The following is a 20,672-nucleotide window of genomic DNA, read 5'->3' as shown; positions in this document are numbered from 1 at the left end:
ATACAGATTAGCTGTTCTTACATTTTACAAATATTCAAACCAGAAGAAAGATTCAACCCAGTTTGCTTTTGTATCAGACACCAGGGATCCCTGCAGGGATCACTTCTATCCTGTAAAGTTTCCCTGGTGTTTAATGCATACTATATATTATGATTTTAGTAAGATTCATCAGCTGTCAATTATAAACCTCCAGAAATTCAGGTTAATTTGTAAGGATGCTCATGGAACTTAAATTCTCTGTTTATTAAAGAAAAGAAAAGTTACCTATATTCTGCTGCTTTGCACAAAGACAGTGGTATCAAAAGATTATTTACATGTAATAAACTAAACCACTTACAGTTAACAGAAGTTTGTATGCATTTAAATTTGGCAGAAACTCAAAGCTTTTCTAGTTAAACATATCTAAGGGTGAAACTTTGCTTATAAACTTCAAGAAAATCTGCAGCATGCCTTTGTGTCCATATGAGCTCTGTAGTTTTTAATTAAATACAGCATAAATAAATGTAATCAGTGCATCAGTTTCACAAAAGCAATTTATTTGCAGTAAGATCAAACATGGAATTAATGTAAAACAAAAATAATATTTTTTCAGTCCCACTAGTCTGCCTCTCCTATTTACCCATAAGCTTAATTTAAGGCTGAATTCCTACCATTCCTTTGATTATTTCTCATGCTTGATCCACTATGCAAATAAATTATCATAGCAAGTTTTCAGGGGACTTATTTTCAGTAAAGAAAGGGGAATTGGCTATGAATTAATTCCTAAGTACTAACCTACAGCCAAAAATTGGTAAAGGACTCTTATATTCGTGACTGTTTATCTAGAATATGAAATGAGATCAATAAATACATGCAGTTACAGGAAACCAAGAATTTACTAATAAATAGTGCCATTTCTTGTTCATCTGCCATGTCAATTGGTGCTAGAAACAGGCAATTTTTTATCAAGGGGAAAAAACGGCCATTTTACTCCTTGCAAAGAACTTGACAGATCTATACAATGCATAATACAGATAATTCTAATGCTAGCTTTTATAAAAGACATACAAAGCTATACAACACTGAAAAGGCTAACACAAGCCACAACTGTTCAGGCAACTCCCTGCTTTAAATATTAGAGATGTAGTTCTGCTGCGTTGAAGTTTTTATGTGCCAAGCAATCCACCTCCATCACTCACTACATTATTTAGACAGATTTACTCTACCCTATCATAGCCCTCACTCTCCATAGCTGGACAGATTTGATCAGTAACAGATTTGATCAGTAACTGACATTCTTCCTCCATTTCCTACTGAAACGATATACTAAAGAGTTAGGTCACATTTGGTGACTGCAAGATTCCAGCAACACTTTCAGAAGTTATTTTATTAATTTCTTAAAATTGTAACTTAAAATTCAAGAATGTTAACAGAGTTTACATTCCATTTCACTTATTTGAAAATAACTGGTTATTACTTGCAAATTATTGTTAACATTAATAGTGTAGGATAAGAATGACAACACATTATAACAACTTTGAATTACTGATTAATAAGTATCAAAAAGCCTAATTCTAGTAACTTAGAAAACTTCCTTTTTTGTGCACTTGAATAAAACATCAAACTTTTAAATCTATACATTCATTTGCTCTTTAGGATGGTAGATATGGATGCAGGCTTGGCTTACTGAGGACATACATGAGTGATTATTAATAAATCTGAGTCCTGTACCTTGATTAAAAGAGTCAACCAATTTCCTCATTCCTGCATCCCATCTGGAAACACAGGCGTAAACATTTGTTGGGCAAAGTTGGACCAAATTATTTGAAAAATCTTATCAATGATAAAACAGATGGATGAGACGAAATTCAACAGTAGATTAGATGCAATTACTTGCAAATTTTTTTCCAGGCTATTATCTTCATAACGAAAAGCAAAACTTAGAGGCAACAAAGGTTTTTTGTTTGGTTGGTTTTTTTTTAAGGAATTTGGAACAGTTCCAAGAAAAGGTAGCACAAAATGCTGCCTAACTGGTGATCTCTGCACAATTACATGCAAACTTGCAGTGTATAAACATTCATGTCAGAGGCTGGATTCCTTTGTTTCAGATCATCAGGACACCTGCTACTCAATAACAGTCAAAAGAGTTTTGAAATGCTGTCATTTATGTGCCCCACATCAATATACGATATCAGCTTTAAATATCATCAGCAGCTCATACCCGACGTAGAAATTAGTCTTGAAAAAAAGGTCTGTAAACTATCTTTGAAAATAAAGTTTAATTAAAAGTGTTTTGACCAGAAAAAAAATGCTAACACAAAACAAAACACAAAAAAAGAACATCGACCAAGCTCATGTTTGAATTTGTACATGATATCTCTTGTCTCAAGCAATACTTAGAAAGCAACAGCAAAGACTCAATAATAACATAATCAATTCTTTGATCGCTATTGAGTATATAAATGAGCCCTCAAAGACATGAAAGGCACAGAAACATCAGGAAGGCACAGAAAGACACAGGTCATAATTCAAGCTTGACAGCAAGTGTAATTCCTCAGCTGCCATTATGTTCATACCGCAGGATATGTTTATATCACAGAAATGTATTGCAGCACTGTTTCCTTGACTCTTTGAAAAGAAAGCTATGTAGAACTTCTTGAACAGTGCTGCCACAGTGGTTTTCATTTACAACCAAATAAAAATCAGTTGCATCCTAAATGCTCAGCTTTAGTATTTCCTCCCATCCTTTTTTTCAGGGGGGAGCATCTCGGTATGTTTTCTAAGATTCTTGCAAGAGTCAAGGACAAATCCCATAATTACCCATAGCTCTAGAAGTACAGCGCAGTAAGATAGTCACACTTGATCAGCAGAGCAAAATATATCAAGGCAGGAAATTCAAACATCTTCTGATCTTAACTTTTGTGGAAAAAAGAGGAAAGGAAAAATGGGTTCACTCACCAGCTTCAAAAATTAATTAAATTATTCTTGTAAAACTAACAGCAGCTGAGGAATAGGGGGAAAAAAGTAGTTGGGATTGACTTCTATACACTAATAAATTTGGAAGTTCATCTATAAATAATTTTGGCAGCAATTAGTAAGATTCTTCATGGGATAAATTTTGAGAGTATTATGTTGGCCGTTCTCTTGTCAAGTTTAAGAGATGTCTGTTACCTCTGATTATTACAAATCATAATTACTTAGCTGGCTTGTCTAAGAAAGAAGATTTTAAAGCCCAGAAATCTGGTCAGCAAACAGGGAAGCTTTGTATAGCCATCCGAGGGCAGAACAGCATCTCTATTTTGCAGAAGAATACAAGTCTGGCCACACCAAAAAAGCAGGCAACAGAAGGTAATTGCATGAGCAAAGGGAACACACAACATCCTTAAAGAAAACAAAAAAGGCACAAACTTGGTTTTGAAATACTGTCTGACAGCTCCAGAAAGAGATTCACAGGCTGGAAATCAATTGAGCACAAGGCTTAGAAAAATTTCACTACAGAAAGTGATGGGAGAAATGGGCATAGGAACGACAGAGTTTTGCAATTCAAGGATATATATGAAAAAAGTATAAACAGAAGAAACACTAACAACGAACTACCTCTATAACAAAATATTATTATGAAGCTATAAAACACGAGATGGAAGATAAACAGAGCTATGAAACAGATTTGCTGTACTGAGAAGCCAAAATGAAAAGCCAAGGAGGCTGAGACGATAGGATAAGGGAATAGTACAGTCTATTTATAAAGCAAAACAATAAGGAGTTCACCAAGGATACAAAGTAAACAAGGAAAATTTGAATTTCTGAGATGACTAGCCAAACACACATGCAAAGTGACTATAAGACAGAACATGCTAATCCCATACCTTAAAAGCTAGTAAATAAGTAAATTAATAGATCAAACCACCAAAATCAAACCATGCCCAGTTTTACTTTCTATGAAGCTGACCACTTACAAGATAAAGACAGGTGTGACTGATCAGTAAAGCCCTACTATGGGAGCAGGATTAGAGATGGGCCAGGGTGATGTGCCCATGAAGCTCAGGGAAGGATGTGGGCTGGGACTGATCACAGCTCTTGCAAAAAAGCTGGCTTGACCTCAACACCAAGAGGGTGTACATAAACCATAAACAGCTGAGAGAATCAACTGGTGCTGTATTTCTCCCTGAGTTCAGTAAGAGTGTGAATGTCTTCCTGAGTTAGCCAAGCCAGTGTGGAGTACTTGCCTACAAAGCTCAGCCTCACTGGTATTGTGATTGACTTGTGCCCTGCAATTGCTCTCCTCTGTTATGTGTGACTTGTATTGTTTTCAGTATGCTTTGCATCCACGCTGCTAAAACAGAAATCCATGTACCATCAACTACTTTCAAATAAATAAATAAATCTGACGTTAAACATTTTACCAGGCAACAAGTCAATAACATGACATTGACATAACCCTGACATAACATGAGAAGCTGGAATAGCATAACTCTCCAGATCTATGAAGTACATCCGACAATAAAAAAATATTGTCAAATTATTTTAAGACACTTCAAAGAAAAACGATTGGGAAGACTAATTAGGAAGATTTCCAGTTTAAAAAGTGTTTTAAAACATGTAGGCTCATATAGCCCAAAGAAAAGGTTGAGGAGACATAGCTCCAACTAAACATCATCAGAGGTTGATGCTGTTTTTGTGAAGAATGGACACAGGTCAGTTCCATGGTCACCAGCCAGCAGTCACTTATAGCCAGCATGCACCTGTTGTAAGGAACTGGGGAATGGACAGCATCCTCAGCTTTTTCCACAAAACACCACACTTTGCCATCTTTGACCCCAGAATCTGTGTCCTTTAGTCTCTTCCATTTCTTACATGGTGAAAGGAAGCATTCTGCAGGTATTAACATTTCTGACCTAATGCTGACTGGTCATAGTGCTATCAAGGACTGGGCTCAATGACACAGATAATCCCTTCCTACATCCTGTTTTCCTGTGGATGGAATAGCACTTTTTCTTTTTTTTTTGTTTGTTGGTTTGAGTTTTTGGGTGGGGGGTGTGGTTTGTTTTTGTTGTTGGTTTCTTTTAGTTTGGTTGGTTCTGGTTTTTGATTTTGTTAGTTTTCAACCAGATGGAGAAGTATTTTTGTATTCTCTAAATCATAGGGTTCTTCCAGCATTCAGATCTCACTAAGTGGAACAATTTTTAAAGCATCCAAGAAACATTAGTTCCTACCCTGTATTATGACTGGAACCAATATTAAGTCTTCCCTCATTTTTCAGTTTTACCTACATACCTGCCTGAGCTTTACACAGAACAAAGAACTCCGTGGATCTTCAGTTACCAGCCCATACCCTTCCAAGGGAGTCTGTTCTCTTGTGCAATTCACATTTTTAGAAGAGAATGCTCTGCACACATTCTAGTTTACATTCTGATGACAAGTCTGCATCCATTACAACAGCACTCTAGTATATGATGAAATTACACAAAGGCAGATTCCCAAAGCCCTGTAGGGGCAACCCTAATGCCAGTGAAATCAGTAACAAACATCCCACAGTTTACCTTTTGTTAAATTACACCCACAGGACATTTAAAAGTCATACCTACCTAAACTGTTATTGCTGCTAGTTGGCCAGGAAGCTACTCTATCCCTTAACTTTTTCTTTTTACAAGAATCATCCAACTTCAAAGAAAGATCCACTTCCTCCTTCTTGATTTCCTGTACCAGTTCCATGCGGCACTGACTAAAATCCTGGAAGGAAATTTTTCCATTTTCATCTGCTCCCAGCTGGTGCATGATCTCTGCAACAGACGCCTCCATATTCAGCTGGCGGCACACCATCAGCAAGTCATTCCTAAAGATATTTTTAGAGGGAAAATGGGGGTGGGGGAAGATTGGAAAAGTGGGAATAGAGAAAACAAAAAAAAAACAAAAAAAAAACAAAAAAAAAAAAAAAAAAAAAAAAAAACCAACTTAGTTTCAAAGAAAAGGAATACTAGCCCTGTCTAATCTGGATACACATTAATGCACAGGCATTTAAAACCAATAAGCCAACTACTGAAGGAAACAAAATCTTGAAACAATTTCTCCAGCATGTGAATGATGCATATTTATCAAATGACAAATAAACACATTCTAAATAAAATGTAGGCAAACCAATTCAACGAGATCTGAAGCAACTGCTGCTCTACGCTACCAAATCTTCTGGGTGTGCAATTCTCTCTGATTAGAAACTCTTTTTTTAAAAAATTTCTACTTTGCTACTCTCACATTTCACTGCTTCCTTTCTGCCATCCTTTTCTTAAAACACTTTTTGAACTGGATTGCACAGCACTACCATACCAATTTATACTACAAATAGCATGAATGTGTTTCTATGTTATGGTTTTTTTTAAACAGCATAAAAGCATATAGCTTATTTGTGTGTTGAACAAAATCTTTCAGTAGAAGGGAGGCAAAGGAAATGTGTAATATTACTATTATGTGAATTATTAGTAGATTTACTAGTATTATTATTTCATTACTAGTATCAGGGTATCATTCAGAAGGTTTCTGTGAAAACATGATACATTGAAATACTCAAAGTTCTCACATGAAGAGCTTCAATGAAGTAATTTATTATCAGAATCAAGGCCCACTCTATCTAGAGAAAGAAATTGTACATTAGGTGGAGCTCTGTAAGTCTCTTCTATGCAGAAATTCCAGAGCTGGAGAAACAGAATTCTTGTCATAAAATTGGATAATAATGATCATAGTAACAAAAGTAATAGTAATGATGATGAGAATGATGATAATAATGACAATAATAATGATGATGATAATAATAACAACATAATCATGAAGTTTAAAAACAAACAAAACCCCAACAAAAATATCAGAAAGCAACCAAATCTCTGCTTATGACAAGAAATAACTTTATTACAGAAGAATTAATCACACAGGCCAAACATAAGCTATTGTTACTTGCAGTTCAGTTTTTGCTCAGTTTTGCTCTTAGATTTGAATCTGAACAATTAATAAATAATCTCCATGGCTCAGTTCCTTGTTTTTAAAAGTTAAAACAACACAAATACAATCTCAAGGATGTTGCAAAGAAAAATAAGGATGAGAGCACATTCAAATTTTTACCTGGGGAGTGACAAATACAATTCAGCTATATCTATTTTCTTAAAACAGATCAGACACAGCCTCAGATTGAGGGACTCTGCAGAAGTGTGCTAATTTTGAAATGAGTACCAGGAGAAACAGTGCAGGGTGATTGCCATAGGATTCCAGAACACAGGTCAGTTGCCCTGGCTCCAGAAGAATTAATCTGCTATACTGGGGGGCAGGAGGAGGCTGTGGCACTAGTAGCACACCTTACATGGCCCTGCTCATGACAATTGTAAAACTTCTATTTCACTACAGCCCACAGGGACGTGTCCAAACCCAGTTCTGGTTCCCTACAATCTAAAGGTGTTACACAAATGCAAACTGATTTATAAAGGAAATCTCTCAAAGATTGTTCCACTACATAACACCAAGGAGAAAACACATATTTTCTTAAAACAATTTAAAACATCAGCTAGTAAAAAGGTATCATAATTTTGCCAGGAAACATTTAATCCTCGCTAACACAACTTGCAGGCTAGGTGCAGAAATACCTTTGAAGAGGGAAGTCAAAATTTTAAATGCAGCCAAGCTCCCTAGAGGCAAATAGAGTACATAAACAGTGTCGGAAAACCTGTTCCATGCAGTGGTGTCATGAGTCACTTCTAGACCAATACTGTAGATAAACAGTAATCTATTTGAAGCATTCATTTTGAAATGACTAACCTAAAAAGGACTGACCACCAGAGGACTCAGAGGCAATAAGAAGTTGCTGATCTAAAAGATGTACTAAAATTACTCCAGATCACTTCTGTTCTTGGTAGGAGGCTGTTTAGTTTAGGTCCCTGGTGCAGCCACCACTCTCCAGAGCATCCTGGACCCACTGCTCCATTTGCTCTGACTCTCACAGCAAGTCAAGCCCCTCACTACTTAAACCACAGAATCAGATCAGCTCTGCAGCTTTGACTTTTCTATGAGCAACTGCAGGCAAATAATCCTAGCAGCAATCCCAGAACTGCTAGTCTGCAGTCAGAAAAGCTCACAGAATGACACCTTTTGTTTGTAATAAAATTCTAACAGAGTTCTAGATGGGTAAAGAAATTATAAGGTAAGAGGCTCCAAACATCACAAGGCAGGCTGCATCAAAATGCTTACTTCTCAATCTGGATGAACAGAAGTAATGCACAATAAATCCAAAGTCATCTGAAATGCCAAGAAAGCAGAAACCACAGTGAGTGTGTATCACAGAAGCCCTCTATGACACTATAACCTCTGGCAAAAAAAAACCTCTCAAGGTTAGCACCCAACTACAGAGAGCACTTCGGAAGGTTATCAGATTAAAAGACAATGTTCACTGCTGTCTGAAAAACATGAATAAAAACAACGTCCTCACCTACACGGGGAGCTGGATGGAGAATTTATGTAGTTTTATGGTCCACCCAAGGCCTGATACATATCTTGACTTTACAGAATGGAAGAAAACTGTTCAAGAAGTTACCTAGTAGATGGAAATACATAGTAGGTAGACTAAGAAAGAGGACAAACACCCACAGTAGTTCTTACTTAATGTGTTTTCTTGAAGAAATAATTTCCAGAACCAGCAACAACCACAAAAAAGAAATTTTTGTTGTCTCATGAATTTAGCCTTGGAAACAGATTTCATTACCTTTGTCATTATCTAAACAATTACATCTCCACAGATCTTTTCACACAGAAATACCTTAAGAGGTTATTTTTTTGCTCTCCAATTTCCTCAATTATTACCAATTTTGACGGTTTAACAATACAGAAGCTATTACTTTATCAGGCACGGATCATCCTGATAAGACTAAGTCAGCATTTCCATATTATCTTAAAAGATAATTTCCATATTATCTTTTAAAGGAAGTGGTAGGGCAAGACCGAAGTTACAGCTTATGAAGGAATAATGAGGACAGCTTTAGAATTGCTGGAATTTTCCACCTACTGCAACCTGGATGTCCTTACAAAAGGGCAAAGAATGAAGAAACACAAGTTTCCTGCAACAATATATCTACCTGAAAGTTATTCTTAAGAAAAAAGGCCCCAAGTTCCCATGTCAGCTTAATAAACTGCTTCATGACCATCACTGCTATTCATACATGGAACAACTGATAAATTGATGTGTAAACAATTTTTATGTGTATATTTGGAATACTGTCTGCATTCCTAAATAAAATGTATTTTGTTTCAGGAGTATTTTCTTTGGGTTTACCTCCTAGTGTCGGACTATGTAGTAGTATTAATCAACCCTTTTTAAAATGAAAGTATAAGATACACAGTAACACCCATGTCATTCACTTTTAATGTAAAACTCCATTTTCTTATGGCTGTCCCAATGCTCCCTATTTTCTGTGTATCAAAAGCATTGTCAGCACCGGGCCAATAGTTGTAAATGAGCCATTTCAGTGAAGCTGATGTGTTTGGCAAGGCATGAATAATGTGAGGCAGGATGGGATGGAGAACAGGCACATCAGCTGGACATGCTTGTTAAAATGCTGAGCAGCAATACTGTTGATACTGGGATCTGAAAACTCACGCTGAAGCTTCAGTTTTAACATCTCATTGTGATCAGGAAGGGAATTCATGCAGATGGATTTTTTCATGCTACATGAAAAGTCAGGAAGACGTAAGAGCATTGACTGACATTTGATAGTTTTATAGGACTTTTTTTCTATATTTGTGCTCATTTATGAAGGAATTAAAGCAAAGTGTAAACATAAAGTTGAAAGAAATGGGGGGGAAAAGGTCACTAGATCAGACAGTAGTCCCACAAGGGGATATTTACTCTGTAACCACTGAGTTCTGTATAATAGAAGTCTATATGGCACTATAAGGGACCTTGCACATTTGCCTGATTATAAGCACAAGACACAAATTGTGTAACTCAGCAGACAAACTACTAAACAGAGAAAAACAAGCAAGTAAGACCTACCAGTGCAGAAAACATACCAGACTCAAAAAAAAGGATTATCATTCATGGATAGGTGTCTAAGCTGCTTTTTAAGAATGCCACAACATCCACATGTGCTCTGTCCTAGCACTTCGCTGCTCTCTTCTGCAAGTTTCCTTATTTCAATTTTCGCAGATAGAATTCGGATTGTTCCTTCAAAAAGGAAGTTAACACACTGTTTTCTGCCATTACAGTGGGTAAGAAAAGAGTCTTTACATATTTAAAGCCCGTAATCAGATGTTCCACCTTCTTTTGAGTAAAGAACCTCATTTTTTGTATCTCCAATCATCATAAGCTGCTCTTGTCTTTCCCTAAATGATTCACCAACTGAATGGATGACAGCACACAGAACTAGACACCAGCTTAAAGCATACACTGAAAAGAGACTAGAAGGTAAAAGCAGAAGTCCTGTTCTGCAACAGAACAATTCTGTTAGTTCAAGTTAAACTTGAGAACCATCATAAATCTCATGAAGTTTTACATCTAGCACACATCCTGTATGTGCACCACCAAATGTGTTAATGTCTGCTTATTCCTACTTTATGTCACTTGATTTGTTTTCAAGCAATAGCTTCATCTGTCAGCAGCAATTGTGACTCTTACCCCACAGCAAGTCTCCAATTTTCCTTAGCTTGATGTCATCTCAAATTTAAGAAAATTTACCCATTATCATGTCATCCTTATCACTAATCTTTAATAATGCTGATTGATTTGATCCAGGCCATCCTTCTGATTTCAATTTGATATAGTATTTTATTTGTCAACCAAAGCACAGGTGTCTAATGAGCTCCAAGTATAGCTCAGAAAAAAAAACCCGAACAAACTGAAGCCTCAGTCTAGTTCCTTGGCTTTGCCTACAAGTGTCATAAAACAACACCAAATGCCTTAAAATAGACAAGACAAAGGGCATCTCTTGCTTCACTCCCACCACAAATGGGGGATACTAGTTCTAGATTAGATTAGTTCAACCTAACTTTTTCTTAACAAATCCATATTCAGCAAGTTGTCTGTTCACTGACCACCATCTCAGCACACTTTTAAAGAAAAGCAGCATATTTTATCTTTCCCAATTTCTGTTCTGTCTTTCAGAAGAGCTCAGGGAAAAAGAAAGGAAATAATTCTGAGGTTGTCTTTAGGATTATTATACCAAAATCTCCAAGTACAACTAAGTAAAATAAATCCAAGCACTCTTCAACTTCTTTCTTCCCTCTCCGTCCAAGGTATTTGTTACCAGTCCTATCTGCAGGAACAATCTTACTACATGAGTTATTTTCAATGTAGAAAGCAAATCAAAACAAAACAAAAATCTCGTATGTCTTAGCATCATCAGCAGTTCACTGACTCCCTCTCTTGGGTACTCTTTCTCTGGTTTTTCTGTCACTTTTTCAAAACTGTTTCTATATTGTGGAACAATTTTACACTTGAAATTCCCTGCTAGTTTCAATTTCTGCATATTCCAGAGCCTGTTCACAACTAACTTGCGACTTGATCCAGATCCACAACACTGAGCACCGTCAGGAAAAATATAAGGTTAACAATCAGCCAGCCCCAAAACCCTGTGTGGGGGTTTATTTATTAATATATTTATTCATAATTCAACCATCTGAGCTTCTGCCTCCCAGCTCTGTCCTGCCTTGGCTGCTTCTCACAATACTATTGCAAGCATGCAGCCTACGCCACCACCCCTTCCTCTGGGGAAGCAGGGGATGGTTCCCTCCTCACTTCCCCACCTCAGCATGTCTGTGTGTGTCTCTCCCCCATTTCACACTAGATATGGACAAGACAGCCAGCCTCTCTGGCTGGTAGGTACCTCTTTTGGAGGTACCTCTCAGAACAGAAACATTATGTTACAGATAACACAACAAATACATATTCTACTTACTCGAAATAGCTTAAACTTTGTGCTCTGATCACCTACTCTGTACTGATAGCACAAACTGCATGTCTCAACCTGCGAGGGCAGGGCGTCCCCTCTTTGCCTGAGGGTCTCATCTCTGGAGATTGAACTGTTGCAGGCAAACAAAGGTCCACCTGTTAAAGGAGAAGCAGAGTTTGTCAATAGAATCTCTGCCATTCTATGCTTTCTGTTATGCTTCTTTTCTTTGGTTTCAAATATACTGCTAATACACAATTCAACCTACTGACTCTTCCACATGGTTAGGAACTATCAGGAACACAGTTTTCATTCAGAGATGGTCTGGTCTCTGCTATCTGGCTTACTCTCAAAAATTACATACAGGATTTAATCAAATAACCACTAATGCTACATAAATATTGTTCTTTTCTATCAAATAGAAAAAGTATTGCTTCAGAAAAACTTTTAGAAGAAATGAGACATTGACTGTGTTGATTACAATTTAGCATTATGGTGACATTAATTAACATAGGTCAATTAATGCAAAAATCACTGCACTAGGATGAATTCCACACATGTACTATTTATTCTAAAAGATGCACGTGAACATTCACAGTGAAAACACAGTGGATTTGAAAAACTATGTATCCACAGCATAACTTTTCCTTCAGATGCCTTTTGAAGCCCATCCTTTGGGCAACACTCAATTAGGCACAACACAAGCCTTGTTAATGCCTTTCATCTACCACCTGAGATACCTGAATCTCAATAAAATCTCTCTTGTCCTTTTACACTTCTAAAAATTAATTAACTTTTAATGAGATTTCTTAGCTCAGATCTTTTGAGTGATGCATGTTTAAAAATCAAGAGGACATCACGAGAGGGACCACAACTAACCCTCAATCTTGTTTCTTACCCGCCTCCACCGTCCTGTGCCAACATTAAAAGTCACACAGCCAGATAAAGTTACAACCATAAACTGGCCATGCTGCAAATAAATACTTCTTACTGAACTAGCACACAGCTAAGGCAATTCTTTGAACAAATTCTAGTGCAAACAATGAGAAACTTCAGGACCATACACAGCAGATCATCATCTGGCAGAACACGCTGACTTAAAAAAATCATGAAACCCTCTGCTAGCTATTCACAATTCATTGTGTAAAGAGTGCAGGTGCACAGATTAGGGGTATATATTTGCAAGTAAGGCCAGGTGCCCAAGTATTTTGTGAGGTTCCCTATTCCCAATCAAAACATGTATGACCTGCTGCTTTAATCAATGTAAGGTAATCTCTAGCCTACCCCAGCAGAGACAAAGAGACTTTTAAAATAATCTTGGAATCCATCCACAACTACCAGCAAAGTACTTGCACGTGGCACCCTCAAACAATAAATAAATACAAGGAGTTAACAGGAAGAACTCTTCTCTCATTCAAGTGCCTCCCAACTCAGTCAACCCATCCAGGAATTTCAAACAATAGGTTTTGGCAAATTAATTCTGAAAACATAAAGTTGCTCGCTAGGATCATGAGCTCACCAACAATGATTAAGGAGAGTGCCAACTGCCTTCTCTGCTGTACACAGAAGATGCAATCACACATGAGCTAAACAAAACCAAGTATCTACCATCCCAGTCATACTGCTAGAGCAGCCACCAGTAGCTCCTGTGTTATAAACCCAGGGCCATGGAGTTGCTAGAAAGACCAAGCACCAAAGCATCTTATGAGGGTCCAAGCTCCCTGTCATCCTTGGGGAAAAAGAAACAGAGTATATTTGTGAAGTTGATCTTTCAGAATTGCCACCAAGAAACCCAAAAAAACACAAAGCAAAAAAAAATCCCAGTTTAACAATTACTCTTTTTTTTGGTCAGAAAACGGAAATTACTGACTTTAAAGAGTGATTAACTTCTCTTACAGTAACAACCCAATTAACATGGTATTTGTAACAATATCAATTAAAAAATCAATAACAAAATTAATAAATATAACAAAAAACTTCACTGCTTAGAAGCCAGCTGGATGGTAACTTTTAAAGGGATCAAAAAATTTGACATTTGTATTTTCAAGTGAATTACTGTTTGGTCAGTTTTTCCACAGTACAATCTATCTGGACAACAAGGTCCTAAGAAAGAACATACAGTAATACAAACTTGAGATAAATACTTTAGTCCCTTTTACCAGGCTGATAGTGCCAATGGGGAAAGATAAAAGCAATATATAAAACACACCAAGTAACTTCACTAACTTTGAAACGTTAACAGCTCCAGCTAAAACACCCTTCAGGTGTTTGATGTTTACATAAGAACTGGAGTGCTAACCAATTAAAAAATGCAATATGTTCAGATAATTCAAGTTTGAATACATTCCTTTGACTGTGTACCAGCTGTAAGAAATACAGACTTTGAAATACATAATCCCTTAATGAATGTTGATTCTTGGTGTATTTTCTAGACATAATATTTAACAAAGGGGATACCTTTTTCTTCATCCTAAACTAAGTATGTCTCTATGGCTTCTCATACACATCCATCCTTCAGGCTTTCCCCATAACTTATTCCTTTTTTGGCTATGATGCTCCGAGAGGACCCGTGGAAGACAAGCTGTGGAATCATTGACTAAGGCAAGTCTCAGGAGAAACAGAAAAAATGGAATACAATCATGTGAGAAACAGCACAGTGCTTCCAGTCGCCGTTTTACTCAGGATACAGTAAGTAAAGCTGTATCCATATAAAAGCAATCCTTCAGTTACATGGATCACAAACCCTGTGACAGCCTCCTAATGGAGATGGATGAAGACTAAAACTAAGCCTAAGAACAGAATTTGGGAGCTGAAACTGTTTTCAAGACAAAATTAAGCAGCAGTGCAAGAACAAAGTATATTTTACAAGGGTTTGGGGGGGATGGCTTGGGAGTTTTGGAGATTTGGGATTTCCCCCCACTGGAATTTCTAAAACGAAGCTGGTTTAAAGAAAACACAGAGCAAATAGTCCAGACCTCAAGTGAGTATAAAGTCCTGTATAGAAGCCTTAACTTTTTTAGCTTCACGGTAAGAACAGCTCAGCTATATGAAGAGCCAGACTGAAGGCAAGGACTAAGCAAAGCTTTGTCCCAGTCTTGCTGACATTTTGGAGACTGCTTCAAAATGATGTCTCCTTGTTAGACAGCTGATTGAGGTCAGACTTAGGACTGTACAGTACTGGGATCAAACTCCTTTTGAAATTTGAAATCCCAGTAGCTGCAAAACTAGCAGAATAAATATTATTTCTCTCACAAGATTTCAAAGGCAGTTTTTAATTTCCACCTGTTCTGTTAGAGTTGACATTTTAGAAACCTCTTGCTTGTAGGATAAATAGCTTTATCACTGCCTAGCCTGCTGATATTTGAGCACTCACAAAACACCTTGTTCCTGATACTTCTTTCAACCAGCACAGAATACTCTGCAGAAAGTAGATGCAGAATATTAACTCAGGCCCAAAGTAAGTTTTCAGAGATCCTGAGTGAACATGTTCGCATGACTTCATAAATGGTCATCTTATGGATTAAATAGTGTTTTACCAACAGCGGTAACTGGACTGGTCACAGACAACCCATACTGATTTTGCTGCATTTTATCTGTCCTTAAGTGCTTCAATAGTTCTTCTTTAAATGTTAAGCACAGAAGTTGAAGCACATTAGCAAAATCAAACATTCGAAAAAAAAGGTAAATGAAGTGGAAACGTCTGCTGTGGAGAGTTACAGATATCATAGAAGAATAAATCTACTCCCTTAAAAAGACAATGAATAGATTAATACTTTATCTTCTTGAAAATACTGTGTTTTCTCCTCTAACAGCACCACCAGCAGCCACTAGATGCAGAACCAGATGCAGAAACACTGCATGGGGGTGGGGGAGGCGTGCCAAAATACACTCAGCAAGAAAGCCGTGAATGTCCTACTACTGTGATAACCCATTAAAAAGGGAAGGACCAGCCCGTACTTGCAAAGGTTTTGAGCTCCCAAAGCCATGTACCACTGAAACCACTCAGGTAACAAATCAAATCCAACCAGTTCCTTTTAAATGTTTCGTGCAGGGCTACAGAAGGCACATTCTGCATGGCCTTTTAACAGGCTGTATAAGCTCATTACCAAGTTAGTAGGTTTATTGGGTTTTTAACATCTTACTATGTATAGTGGTACTCTACTTTTTCAAGACTTTCTGTAAGATATTGACCAGTGTAAAAAAAATTGTGTACACAGACAACACAGTTCTCAAACAAAACCACAAACAAAACTTAATTCCATTATTGCTAATATAATGACCAAGTTCTAATGAACTAAACACTAGCTTTACCTTTTTTCTTCACAATCCTAAAATTATTTATCCATGCTTAAAAGTTAAAATTGGAAAGCTAGCATATTTGTACCTTAATAATAAAATTAATTTTTTCTTCACCCATTATTTCCACAGCTCATACCTTCATTTTTTTTAAAGCAAAAGTATTTCCTGCAGATTCAAAGTTACCTTTACATTTTGCAGTGTTACAACAGAGTAATCCAAAACCCATTTAGTGACTTCTGCAGTGAAGATGAAATTCATTGTGTGCTAAATAGAATTTCAATACAATCCACATATAATAAAGCTACAAGGCAATTAAGTTTCTGAAGAAGACATTAATCTAGGCTGTCACCCATAAAAACCCAGCATTCAAGGCTAAATATGCAAACAGCATCAAAAAGAAAAAAGAAAAGAAAGCACACGTGTCCTGGACAATTCACCAACCCTCTGAATATGAAAATGTTTATAACTGTAACATCAGATTCCGAAACTTTTCAAAGCAAACAGAATAAAACAAAGGAAAGCAATTACTGTTTTTTCAGTTAACAGTTTTTTGTTAATAACAACACAATCCAGCTACAGCTGCAAAACTAAAGTTATGCTGTAAACTGTGTTTACGGCTGCCTGCCTTCTGCTCTCAGCAACGCTCATCCAGCTGATCTCAAGCATTCAGAATCCAGCCTTAATTGTGGACTGCTTTACAACTGAGTTGCAAAGCGGGAGGGTGGTACTTTTTGGTTGGTTGGTTAGCTCGTTTTTGTGAAATTGCCTCGTGTTGCAGAAGTATGAGAAGAATGCCAAACATTTGCAAGATGTAAAATAATTAAGTTACAAACATTAACCTCAAAAGAATCAAAAGCCATTTCAGTACAAGCCAACAAGTTAAAATTCTGTTCTTTCCTTAGTACTTTTCTCTAGCTGGATGCTGCAAAATTTCAATATGCACATGTCAATGTAATGCTCAGACACACTGGTTTAGCATATCATATCCCATAGCTCAGTGTCTACTGGATTATAACCACCAATGGCACATCCTTAATTATGCTCTATTGCTTTGATATCATCCTATTTAGAGCCTGGAATTTAATCAGTATCTCAGGTGAGAGCCTGAAAATAAATCAGTATCCCAGGACATGCTCCTCCTCTCCATCTGCGCTTGTACTTCCCTGCTACTATTTAAAGAGGTTTATTAGAGTGTGATGCACGACAAAGCATTTCCACAGCTGAGACACCATGTTATTTCATTAGGAATGCAAACATCTCTTTTCCCCCCCATGCAATATGAACTAAATAAACACACACACACAAAATGCCTGCCTTTGCTGCAAGTATAAAGATGTTCTTTTCCTTAACAGCTCTGTAGCTGGGAAAAAAGAAACCTTATAAACAAACTGCTGCATGTGCTAGGCAAAGAAATGACTGACCAAGCTTCTGGCCTGCAAATAGAAGGGATACGAATTTTTAAATATAAAATTTATACTCAGTAGCACTTGCAAAACAGCAAATTTCAGCCCCATTACATTCAAAATAAGCCAGTGTTTAAAAAGAAGCTTATCCTAGTGATAGGTTATAGATCATAGTCAAGTCTAGTTCTAATACACAAAGAAGGAGATGACTTTAAAGTGCTAGCTTCTGTGTTTTCAGCTCTTTAGAAAGATGCCTGGGCATTTATTGCCATGCTCAGCCTGTTGTGAAAGATATCATGACATGCAGAAGTCAGCCTCCAATCGCCACTGGGGCTGCAAGAAATGCAAAAAAATTTTTGGCCACAAGAATGAGCAAAGAGAAGTCCAAAGAAGCAGGGCAAGAAGAGCAGGAAAGCCAAACAACTGGCTCATATGAAACAAACAAATAAAAAAAAACCCTGGAAAAAAACAAACACAGAAGCCTGACAAAAGGCATGCAGAATATGGCAAGATGAAATTTAGTGTAAAAGCAGCCGTACCTTTTTTGCTTTTATTACATTTAAAAGGATGCAATAACCTAAACACTGGAGCTCTATACAACAACAAACCCCCATCTGCTATACTTTCAACAGGGACGCTGTGAGTCCATGAACCTGACAGAGTTGTCTATAATACTATGGTGGTACATACTATAAAGACATCAAAATGCAACTGGACAAGTCTTCTCCTGCATAAGTCACTGCTATAAAACAGAGCATAAGCAAAATTGAGTAACTACAGAATGCAAGAAAGGCATTCCATTTATACAACTCATCACCCAGGCTACCTAATGAAGTAAAGTCACGTCAAAGATAATTTCTTAAACATTCCTTCACTGCTTTGTCACACATACAGAGATATAAAGGAAGACAGTAATTTATAACACCATGTTCTCTGATAAAGGCCACACCAGCTCTGCCTTGAATGCACAACTCCCTTCTGAAGCAACCTTCAACAATGAACCCACCATCTCCTCAAGGATTTTCAACCACCACCCAGCCCTGGGCTTTGCAGCCATTTCATCATGAAATCCAGCGTCTCTACTCAGACACATCCTGGAGTTTTCAACACTGTAGTTCAAGCAACACTCTGAAGAACACAATACAAATCTGGGTCAAAACTTAGCAAATGTGGATTAGTCGATCAGAAATTAGTACTTTGTGTCATTGTAACATCTCTACATGGTCTGCATGAAACACTAAAACATTTAACATTCCCCCAATAAGGTCTTTAAATTATAAATACACTGAGTTCACATTGCAGAAAAAACACATGACAGAACAGAAAAGCAAGTGTGCTCTGAAGAGACAGTGCACAATTTTCGTGAGCATTTCAAGTTTTCAGACATCAGAATAAATTCCATGAAGACCATAAACAAATGGAAAGCGAAGCAGTCTTAGCACACTGGTTGGAAAGTACACATTTTCAAAGTTTATATTTCAAAACCACAACTGTCAAAATAATCATTAGAGTGAGGGGGAGAAAAGAGTGTTCAGGGAGTTGTTTAGATAAGAAATATCACGACCCTTGAACTTTATTTTTAAAGTGACTGCCAGTTGTTACAGATTTTCAACAACTTTCTGGCTCCAAAGAGATGGCAGTGGGGATTCGAGTTTACTTAGCCTTTCTTTGGGGTCATATTCTTAGGTTACAGGTTAAATGGCAGATTTAAGAAATTCCCTCACCGTCCCAGTTCTCTAGAGGCATGTATTAATTGCAGGCAATAGCATTAAGTTTCATTTTGAAAATGCAAGTTTCCACGACCTCTGGTAAATCCCGCCTTCTGAAGTTCAGTATTTTTTAAAATTATGGCGTGAGAACTCAGAGATACCATTGCCACAACACCAACTCCTGACCAAAACACGCTGCCAGTGCTTCCAGACATAATCATTCCACTATGGCTTATTTCCAAGTATCTACTGCAAATGTACAAGCTCACCCTTCCCCACCACAACCCATCAGCCTGCGTGACACTCCTCAAAGTCTCTGAGGAACAGCAGGGAAATTTAAACCAAACTGTGTAACAAGAATATTGATTAAACCGTACTGACAAAACAAAGTCATAGGATCCGGGAGAACAATATGAGTTTTCTCCTAGATTACCCACCACGAGCTTTTTGTGTGTTTACTTGCAAAAACCGCCTGCCCAGGGCACGAGGTGATAAAATACAGGATCAGAGGCACCACCTTTAAGCCTAGGCGGACGTGGAAGTGCTGCGGACAGTGTTCGCCCGCTTTTCCGGGAAGCTCTCGGTGCCGAGGCCCCGCTGGAGGCCCTGGCTCCGGTGCCGGCGGCAGCGAGGCGGGAGCCGCGGAGCTCCCACCGCTGCTCCAACTCGTCCACAAGTTGAGCGCCGGGGAACGCGGGGCGAGGGGAAGGACGGGACGGCTCCGTATCAGCAAAGAGCCGCCTCCCGCTGTCGCTACCTGCTGATGAAGCCATCCCCATCGCCGTCGCAGGTCTGGAAGAGGCGCCTCATCCTCTCCTCCTCGCCCGTGCTGGAGGTATCGGTGCTGCTGCTGCCGGTGCTGGTCACCTCCGCTACAGCGGCTGCCGCCATCATGCGCCCCGCTGCGGAGGAGGAGGAGGAGGTGGGTAAGGAGGAGGAGGAGGAGGAGGCGAGGCTGCCTCGGGCGCCCGGGATTCCCAGTCCCGCCGCGCCTGCAAAGTGCGAGCGGCAGCACAAAGCCGGGGCGGGGACCCTGCCGGCCCCGCACCCTCCGCGGGGCCGGGACCCCGCGGGGGCTCGGAGAGGGGACAGGGCGGCTGAGCCTCAGAGCTCCCGCCGGCGCACGGCATCGTCCGGCGCCGGGATCACGGTGGGACCACCGGGAGCGAGCGACCGGCGTCGCCAGCCCGTGGCCGGCTGCCCTCTGTGCTGGGGGGCGGCGCGACCCGAACCCGCCGCGGGGGCCGCTTGTTGTCCTTGGGCTGGGCAGGGCTCCCTGCTCCGGGGGTGCTGCTTTGGCTGCGGCTTTGGCCGGTCTGTGGAAGCCAAAACTCAGCGTTTTCTGTAGCCCTGCGTTTGCACTCCAGGCT

General features: G+C 38.7%; 1 protein-coding gene across 1 annotated transcript in view; it reads right to left on the bottom strand.

Moving 5' to 3' along the window:
• MCC (MCC regulator of WNT signaling pathway) overlaps positions 1–20,432 on the bottom strand; it is a 181,051-nt gene extending 160,619 nt beyond the window's left edge. Inside the window, 3 exon segments of the mRNA XM_058823775.1 lie at positions 5,565–5,812; positions 20,060–20,414; positions 20,417–20,432. Of these exon segments, the coding sequence (XP_058679758.1) occupies positions 5,565–5,812; positions 20,060–20,414; positions 20,417–20,432 (619 nt within the window).
• Between the last annotated feature and the right edge of the window lie 240 nt (positions 20,433–20,672).

Source organism: Ammospiza caudacuta, chromosome Z (genome assembly GCF_027887145.1).
Source record: "Ammospiza caudacuta isolate bAmmCau1 chromosome Z, bAmmCau1.pri, whole genome shotgun sequence".
In the NCBI taxonomy this organism is placed as follows: domain Eukaryota; kingdom Metazoa; phylum Chordata; class Aves; order Passeriformes; family Passerellidae; genus Ammospiza; species Ammospiza caudacuta.
Note: the sequence above shows the minus strand (reverse complement) of the source record. Positions and strands in the feature narration are given on the sequence as shown.